This window comes from Crassostrea angulata, chromosome 2 (genome assembly GCF_025612915.1).
Source record: "Crassostrea angulata isolate pt1a10 chromosome 2, ASM2561291v2, whole genome shotgun sequence".
NCBI classification, from domain to species: Eukaryota; Metazoa; Mollusca; class Bivalvia; order Ostreida; family Ostreidae; genus Magallana; species Magallana angulata.
This window is the reverse complement of record NC_069112.1, coordinates 41012510-41022687: the sequence shown is the minus strand read 5'-3', so window position 1 is coordinate 41022687 and position 10178 is coordinate 41012510. Positions and strand designations below refer to the sequence as shown.

Sequence of the window (10178 nt, the reverse complement as noted above, 5' to 3'; positions counted from 1 at the left end):
ATGGATGTTTTGCATAGCAATGGGCATCAGCTGTTTTGATCACAAAACATCAACAAGAACTGTGAACGATATCATTGCCTAGTCGCCTAACTAAAAGTCATATTTTGATAATGGTCTAATTAAACATATTTCTAATTAATAATGTAAACATTAATGAATATTTTCTTAAAATATAAATGATATGGTCGAACAAAGAAAGATAACTTTGAATTTTGGGTTAAGATAGGTAATTTCTTAATACAAACTAAAGATAAAAGGATTTTCTAAAAATAATGTGAAACAAAAAATCCTTTTAGGGGCTTTATATCTTGTTATAAAGCATATTTATAACAAGGGGTTTGTTGTTTTCAGTTGGGGGGGGGGTGTATGTCTACAGACCAAAAAACATTATAAAAATACATACATCATTTTAACGTTTCAATATTTAATTTTTGATTCTGTTTTGTTTTGTGTGTTTGTTGACTTTGTTTTTGTTTTTTTATAGTAAAGGGGGGGGGGGGGGGTGAAGTCTCTAATTAACAGCCTCTTTTACAAATGATTTTAAGAGAGTCACTTATAGACTTTCCTTAATGAAGTTTTTTTTTCATTTGAGTTATGTTTACATTTCATATGTGCATAAAAACATAAGTATAAAATCTACAGCTGTACTTCATTTATCTTTTCTTAGAACTTTTTTGCTAATTTAACAGGTTTTTTTTTGGCTAAATCAGTCACCTTACATTTTCAAAGATATGTCATTGTAAATATTTTACTGAAGCGTAATATTCTGTATAATTTGTATATAAACTGTACTAAATTAAGGTGGAATAACACATTCTTACAAAATGGATGACTGCTGATCAAAACGACATTTCGTTTTATTAAAAGGATTTTATGGACTGAAACATGTGTCTTACTCCATAGTAAAGTGGATAAAGTGTCGGACTTGTGATCCGTAGATCCCGAGTTCTAATCCCACAGGGGCTTTTGTTGTTACTTACTGGAATAATTATTTTAGATATTCGTTTTTTTATCCCCACACTGCAAAATTTTTGCTTATTTGACATTTGTACTGTTTATTTATCATTATCTTTTTCATTATAAAAATAATCCTGTTAGATTGAGTGGCTTTTTCCGGGTGTGTTATTCAACCTTAAATCCAATCTCGACAGTACGAATAAATAATGTTGATTGAAGGCAAGAACACACAAAAGAGAGTACTAGAATAATCGTGTCGATAAAAATTGCAAGCATTTATATTCAATTTGAACCAATAATTGTAAATACGAATGGAGGTGACGATATCTCTAGTTTACCTTATTGTACAGTTTGCTACGTTTTCCTTGTTTTGAAATAGACATTTGTGGAAACAAAAAGCAAAATATTATTTGTGTAAACAAGGTGCCATGTTACTAAGTTGTACAACTTCTCTAATTTGATTTTTGTCTTCCTTAAAGGCGCACGTCTCTGACAAAACGGCGTCATCAGATATGTTTTTACCGAAATAGATCAAAGAAATATGAATGTGGTATTGCAAATATCTCATTTCATATAAACTATATTATTGTTAAACATTCCTATTGTTTAACACGCATGAACTAACTTTGTTTTACGTTATAAAATTACAGCATAATGATAATGTAAGGATTTTTAACGTTATGTGTTAAAGCACTACTAGTGTAGCAAAAACCTATGAATTAATGAAGCAATTTTTCTTTCCATTCTAACAAAATAAATAATTATATGATTTGGAGTATTGTCACCTCCAAACTCCAAGAGCTACATGTTTCTCTATCTTAAGGAGGTTAGACCAATGAAAAATTGGCAATTATTTTGAATTAAAAGTATGCTGTTTATCAATCAAAACTAAAAATAATAACTCAGAAATCTTTCGTATATCGATTTCAAACATATTTTATCATGTACGTGTACAATAAAAAGCGTGTGCGTGATATACAATGTTATACATTTACGGTTTTGGTAAACAATTTTAAATTCATTATTCAGATAAAATCATGATTGGCTTATACATCTGATTATGAAAATAAAAAATAATTGTGTAATTTTTATAACGTGTGTATCATTGAATCACAATTAAAGGAATAAGCTTTCTTAATATCCAAGAACAGCAACAGTAAGAAATCGCAATGCTTGCATTATTAGTATTTACTATTTATATCTATTAAAAGGAAGATAGAAAAGTAACACAGAACCTTTTATGTCTCTCACCGAAAGAAAAATTACAGAAATTCTGCAATTGCATTGGTTTCGAGGAAAAAAATATCATGCAGTCCTATTGCTGGGTTTTTTTATTCTTAATCTTCCTTACTAATACTACGCCCCTTTAAACAAATACCCTTTAACCTTTACATATTTAAAATCACTTTATTCTTTAAATACCGTCAGTTTTTAGAAAGATCTGAGAATACCAAGCCTACATAATTATAAGATGTACTTTCTGTTCTGTCATTCTATGTGTCTCCTTGGTGTCCTGTCCATGTGGTCCAGTATGTTAGAGGTATCAGAGGCGTATGGTGAGTTCATGTTTTAGCTTACTTTATATCAAAATAGTTACTTTTGATCAAGATCAATCATATTGTCCAGAATTAAATAATTATTTAACTTTTTACTTGGGTGTGGGGGGTATACACAAAGAGGTCACCTTTTAAGAGAGGTAATATTAGCTAATTATTTTTTCTATATCATAACGAATTAGACTTCATTCGTTTTTGTCAACACCTTAATGCTCCATGGTACATGTATGTAACATAGGAATATGGTAAACCAATACACACATCAATGATATATTCAATTGACAGAGTGTATCTCTTAACATATTTGAAAAAAAAGATATTTATTTTTTATTTCTGGCACCGCTGCCACAAAATAATGAACGTACTCAGCCTCAATTCTCAACTTAAGTGTTAAGAACATCCTCAACTTAGATATTCTGCAAATCGCCGCAACCAACCATATAAAACAATGTATTAAGTAGTGTTGGTTTTGTTAAGCTCTCAACTCATCAATTTTAAGGGCAGTTTGGTGCAAAAACAAATGATTTACCATCCCAAAAATATACTTCGTTAAATAAATACGCGCAAATGACCTTTGCATTTTACTTATTTTCTTTTTCTTTTTTGCAACATCGTTTATTACTCAGCTTAAATCGTGTTTTCCCATTACCTATCGCTGCCCCGTGACGTCCGGTGACGGCATCTTTTTAAGTCAATTTCAAAGATTCATTTTCCTTTTGTAAACGATTTTGTTCGCGATACATTTTATAGCAATGTGAATATTGAGGTTTAGATAATATTTGATTTAAGATCCAATTTAAAAAAATTACGAGCATCGATATTGTAACTATCTTCATCAAATGTTGAAAGCTTCATACCATTTAACGGAATGAATGTTTTCAATTGCATGTTTGAAGTTATATACTTGTATATGTGAAGCATGTTCTTATTTGCATTTGTTAAAAACTACATGTAATTATATTTTGAATAGAAAAAAGGGCGATATTGTGATTTAAAATTACCTTATCTCATACCCCCCATTCTCGGTAATGAGCACATTGATCGATTGTATATGTATTAATCCATAAATTTGTACATGTATGTGTTTAAATACAAATCATATGATACAGTATATTCAGTGTCTATCAGTTAATGAACGTAATGATAACTTGTAAGATTTAACTTACAGAAAATGTTGCCTTACACAAACCCGCATTTCAATTGCATCCGTATGACAAAAATAATAAAACATTCGACGCAACTAATGCAGTAGATGGACTAAAGTCTGACTTATCTTGGACGGGAGGTCAATGTGCTGTATCAGCTCTTGAAAAAGAAATCGCCGCCTGGTGGGTAAACCTTGGCAGACTTCACATCATCCACCACATCACCCTGTATTTCAAGACAAAAAATGCCATTTGGGGTAGGGTATACCTATAGTTTATTTAATTTTTTCGAACCAGTCATCAAACCAAATTATTGAATTCTTAATACCTGCATTAAACTTTGAAAAAAAACCGTCATCTAAGTTGATTAGGATATCTTTAAGTAACAGATTTTTTTTTAAAAAGATATTTTTAATGTTTCTATAAGAGCTAATAGAAGCTCTCAAAGGTTTCAGATTCCTATTCAATGATTATGGGAACAAACAAACTTGGCGTTTGTGCAAAACCTGCGTACTTACAACATAATATTTCATGGTTCTAAATGAAATCAGGAGAATATTTAGAAATTATGTGTTCAGACAGACCATTTCACTTGGTAATTAGTCAATGGTCGCGGAAATGGGAGAATCAATTAAGTGTTAGAGTATTGACACTTAAGCGGTGCTTGAAGTAAATAATTACATTTGTACAGGTTAGCTAATCATTTTTGTAATAGTATATATCCTTTGCAGATAACACAAACAACGCTACATCCACCTTTCTAGGATTTTCACTCTATGTTTCCAACACAACAGATAGATTGCAAGGAAAATTATGTTTCAAGGATAATTACTTTAACAGAAGCACTATTCCTGCAGTGTTTAGCACAATATGTTATGTACAAGGACAATATGTCATCTACTACAACGAGAGATTGAAAGGGGTTACCTATCCTAGCGATTATAATTCAGATGCTGAAAATGATTTATGTGAAGTCGAGGTGTATGGTAAGATATGCTTACTGTGGCTACTGTGGCTACTCTAGTCTGGCATGGCTTCCTCTTAAAGAAAACCGAAGTGTTATTTAATTTGTAATTCTAGGAATATGATTAGTTGTAATCTTTTTCTCAAATCGCAATTATGAAACATACATCTGGTTAGAAAATATTCAGTGGCACAACTGGCTACTTTAAATTTTGTTTTTATCCACTGCTATTTCTGGAAATTGAATCTAGATTTTGTTCTGCTATTTTAAAAGATCAGTTCAAAATACATGTATATTTACCACAGAATATGTTAGTAAATACATATTTTGCAATTAAACGCAAATTTCAAATCCACATTGAATGTTTGATTAAATATTAATGGAAAAGAATAATTTACATTATTTGAGAGAAAATTAAAACTGTTCCAATTTGTTTTCAATAGGATTAGTGACTAATTTATTTCTTTTAGGTTCAACTATTAATGAAAAAAGTGCATCTTCAGATGATTAACATTTCAAATAACTCTCGTTTAAAATCATTTTTATAATCTTCTCTAAGACGTCTGTTTTCGGGAGGGGAGGGGGGGGGGGGTGTTACAACATAAATATATATTGTTAACGGTAGTCATTTTGAGATACATTGCTTTTTTAGCTATTAAATTTGCTGCTGAAGCAAAAGATTTTTTTTTAAACAATTAATTCGATTTTCTGCTCTTTACAATTTTTTAAAGTTAAAATCACCTCATACAAACCTCATATTAAATATAGTTTGGTAAGTGATTTTAAGTCCAGTGTGCATCAGCGCATGATATAATTATATACAAATGAAAATAATTTATACACACAACATAAAAGTAAAATTATAATCAATTATTTTGAGATACATCTGCAATAAAAGCGTTTGTTGTAGGTTGTCCGGTACAAACGACTCATTGCGATGTGTTTGACGCAGTTGAATGTGTCTGTCTGGCCTGTAAACCTGGTTACCATGGTGACACGTGTAAAGGAGGTAAATTTTTATATATATATATTTATTTTTTCGTAATGCCGTTCATATTTAAATACTTGGTGTACTACTACATTCATGGTGCACTACTTTCATTTCAAGACAACAACTTTAGCAGTTTAAAAGATGTATTTACTACTTATAAATTCAGGTATTCTTGCTCAACGCATGCAACACACTATTAAACAATGTATACAGTTTACGCTTTTATTAGCAAAACAAAAAACAAAAACAAAAACAAAAACTTCCCAAAAAAAAACACGACATTAGCAAATGCACATATCCAAATACATGATTAATCTCCACATGAAAGGTAATTTGTCGTCTGACTCATATAACTATTTCGATTGAAACATAAACCATTTTTAAAAATTTACGTAGCATATAGAATGAATATGATCACAAGTAAAAATAAGCAATGTTCGATCGTAATGCCATACAATTATATATCATGCATTGAGTATTAATTTACAAAGAAAATGATGCATTTTAGATGATCAAAGTGTTGAATGCTTAGTTAAATATGTTATACAATGCTAATGTTATTGCAATGGTATCTTAAAAAATCTTATCTGCTCATTCAAAATGAACATAACACATTGCATACATCAATCTTCTGTCTTCATGAACTTAAAATAAATCTTTCCAAATAAGTTTGATTGTGCATATATTTATGTACGCCATGTCACCTAACCTTGATTTGAAAAAAAAAGCAACAATAAAAGCAAATTTGAAAAATAAACCCAGCTTTATTTTTCTAGTTTGTTAGATTTTGGTATTAATTGTGCGAATGTCATGGTGTGTTTATCTGATGTAAGATTTTACATTTTATTTGAAATTGACATATTATTCAAAATTTGTTATAGCATCCTCAACTGATGTCGAAGTTAAAAGCCAGACACCTGTACTGCAAGGTCTAATCGGTGGTCTCAGTGTCTCGATTTTGATCATAGTTGTACTTATTCTCCATATTGTACAGACAAGGTAAAATACAAAATCAAAATTGTGAATTTTATTTTATTTTTATATTACAATTTATCAATTTGAAATCAATTATAAATGAGATTTGTTTCTTACATTATTTAAGAGTTTCAATGAGAAGGAACCATCAAATATTGAATGCAATAGAATTAAGAAATGGCGCCAACTCAACGAACTCATCTGTTACTGGAAGCAATTATACTGGGAATAGTTACACTGAGTTCGGATGGTCCAGGGAGACTGACCAGTATTATACGGAGATGACAGGTGTAGTTTAGAACTTATTCTTTAACACAATCGAAAGTTTTTCAAGTCATTTGCCCTTAGAAAAATTGAAAATGGAAGGAAATTGAAGAATAATGATAATTTCAGCAAATATACAAAAAAGTCATGTATTTTTGAAATTGATTTGGAGGTTTTTGATTAATCAATCAAATATTTATGATATTTTAGAAAGATTATATTGTACACAACTTTCTTGCAACGGATAACAACTGATATTTGTGATTTATGTAAAAAAAAAAAAATACTGATCAACTAGAATTTTAATTGATGTTTTGTTCATGTTGATAATGTATATAACTGTTCTGTATTTTGAAAATAACGAATAATGTCATAGTACTAATTTTTTTTTTATTACAGTAACCAATTAATAATGTATGTCAAAAAAGATGTTTGAATATTTGCTTTCATAAAAAAGGATAATAACGACATATGTGTATGAGTTCTGAAATATAATAAAGTCGGTTTTTTTTCTTATGCTGCATTGTTATTTACTGATCATTGAGATTATTATATATCAATTGAATTAAATGATGTGTAAATTCCATATCTTAAATGTTAATTTAATTCCATACTTAAGCCAAATTTTTACAATTTGTTAAAAAAAAAAATCCAAAAAAAAAACCCGAAAAAAAAATATCTCTGACAAAATGGTGAATAGTTAAGACATTCTGCTCTATTTTCTACATATCAGACAAAAAAAATTATTCTCAATATCTTTACTATGAACTTGGGTGTTGATTTTACGTCCTTCTTTCTTTTTTTCTGTTTTTATTTTATTTTTTTATTTTTTTGTTGCTATTCAGAAATATTTTTATATGACTAGGTACATGCACATGCTCCTGAAAAGGATAATGTTCACTAAGCCCAGAAGTCGGACAAATATTGTGCTTCGATGGTAGCTACATCAATTCCTCGCACAAATCGAAGAAAACTGAAAAAATTGATTTCATTTTATGATTCAATGACAAATTGTCATTTCAAACTGAATGTTATCTTGCGAGGAAAATTTTAAGGTGTCAAAACATGTGTAAGACGTCTGTTGTTCCGTTATTGAAATAATACGAGGTGCTTTGAAATATTGATGCCTGTTGTTGCCGGAGTAGGGTTAAAAAACCACCTGAGCTTGTTTTCAATCACATGTGTAACTTCGACGTAAACAAACCCTATTGTCTTTTTTTGGAGCGGGGTTATTAAAATGCATATCAAGTGTTGTTCTAAGAAATACTCTGGGCAAGCTTTACATAACTTTGATTGGAACTAATAATGTGTATCAAAGGTTGCATTGTTTTTGTTAAATATTTTTAGAGATATTCAATTATGTTAAGAGTGACACCTGCACAAAGCATAGGATTGAAGTCAAAATTAAACACAGACAAATCGCGAAATTTCTTTATATAACAGAAATGATAATAACCTATTGTAGCGTTTTGGAAAATCCTAATCTATGTTTGGAAAATGAAAACATCTAATAGCATCTTACCTCGTAAGTCAAGTGGAGGTGAATATAAGTTTGAATTTTATCATCACAATATCAGCCAATTAGAGGGCTAGGAATTAATCAAACATGACCTGTGGTGAAAGCGAACAGTGCTCAAAATCAACATTACGAAGGAAAGATACAAAGCAGGATCACAAAGCAAACACGGACATCTAAAATAATTAGAAGTAGGATCAGGTGCCATGGAGGAGTTAGAATCCTCTTCTGACTGGTCACACCCGCTGTGATCATTCGCAAATATTAAAACAATGTCCAAAGACACAGATTGGTTTTAAATACAACATTTATCTTATAAATTACTTGCAGCATATATTTCACGTGTCGTCTGGTGCTAATGTCGTTACATACCATAACACACAAAATGATAAAAAGTGATGTAATGTTATATATACATATAACATGTCTGTATACTTGTATGCTTGTTTATCAAAATGCGTGTGCATCCAATTTATCAGGATCGAAATTGAATGAATATTAATGTTTAAAGAACAAATTGAGGTCAGTTTGTGACCAATGATTCTTTGAGTATATTACCTTATTATAAATATTATTATTTCTTCATTTTCAGGTACATTTAATTTCGTATATCAATCCAACAAATCTACAGAAATTGGTATCTCTTTTCAGATAATTTCATTATTCTTTTTGTTTCATTCATACCTCTGATTTTAAACGAGTAATGACATCCTTTTATTTTGTCGAATAAATGAAGAAAGATAAACAATATGGTAACTTATTTTCAATAAGCTGTGTAGTTGTTAGTCATAAGTGCCTAATTTGAAAACTCTTAAACTAATGACAGAACTGAGGTATAATTACATCTATCTATAACTATGTGTTTCATGGGCAGATCAAACGTTTACTCATAGATTTTGAAATGTTCAGGTTAATATTTCATTGTATGAAACAAAATGACAAAATAGCGCAAAAAGGAATTCACATAATTTAAGGAGTATACTCTCACGACAGCCGTCGTGTGTCCAATCAGTCAAGCAATAAAGAAAATTATTTACAATTTTTATAAATGGTTTACTCATATCGGGTAATTTTAACACAGGTGTTACCAATAGTGCGCATTTCAGCGACGAAAACGTGTTTACCTGCTGTTGTCGCCAGATACCCTAGTTAGGCTGTCCTTTCCGTGTCAAATCTGTCAGCGGCGCTGCATTAGCTGAACATATTCTATAAAAACAAACAAGTCCCAAGAATGACCTTACCTGTTTCGTAGTGGCAGGTGTTCAAAACTCTTGGATAGCTGCGACTTTCACGATGGTATAGTAGGACAACTGATGCGACTTCAGCTTCTGACTTGCGTAAAAAAACCGATTTTCTTCATTTTCATCTTCCTCTTGCAACAACACTCCACCAACACCTGCATCTGACTGCAATATAAATGGTTTTATAGTAAACAAATAGAACAGCCCGAGTATAGTCCATTACTGACAAATACCTGAAGTGACAAAATTTGAGGCACCAAAAAGGATATGAACATTAAAAAAAAAACCAGAGGTACATTACAGAAAAATGTATTGATATGACATATACATATTATAAGATTTTGACCTATGTGCGAAAGATGTTTATCTAATAGCAGTTTATACTTGCAAATTCGTGTTTTTGATACTCTGGCTAGATTACTTTTATTGGAATGATAATTGAAATATCTTTACCATGGCGTTACATAACATTTACTGTATATCAATTGAGGCGATGCTAATGTATTAAAGCGATTATAAGTAGGAAAAGCCATGTGAACTCTAATTTATTGTTTGAAACGATCATATTT

The 10178-nt window shown here is 30.4% G+C and overlaps 1 protein-coding gene across 1 annotated transcript; it reads left to right on the top strand.

Annotated features, from left to right (window-relative positions):
- Positions 1-2430: 2430 nt before the first annotated feature.
- On the top strand, positions 2431-7315 carry LOC128172426 (uncharacterized). The gene is made up of 6 exons (XM_052838226.1): positions 2431-2513; positions 3682-3915; positions 4390-4644; positions 5533-5631; positions 6495-6612; positions 6716-7315. Exons 1-6 carry the CDS (start codon positions 2453-2455, stop codon positions 6885-6887), a joined length of 939 nt encoding a protein of 312 aa, XP_052694186.1. The 5' UTR covers positions 2431-2452; the 3' UTR covers positions 6888-7315.
- The last annotated feature ends 2863 nt before the right edge of the window (positions 7316-10178 follow it).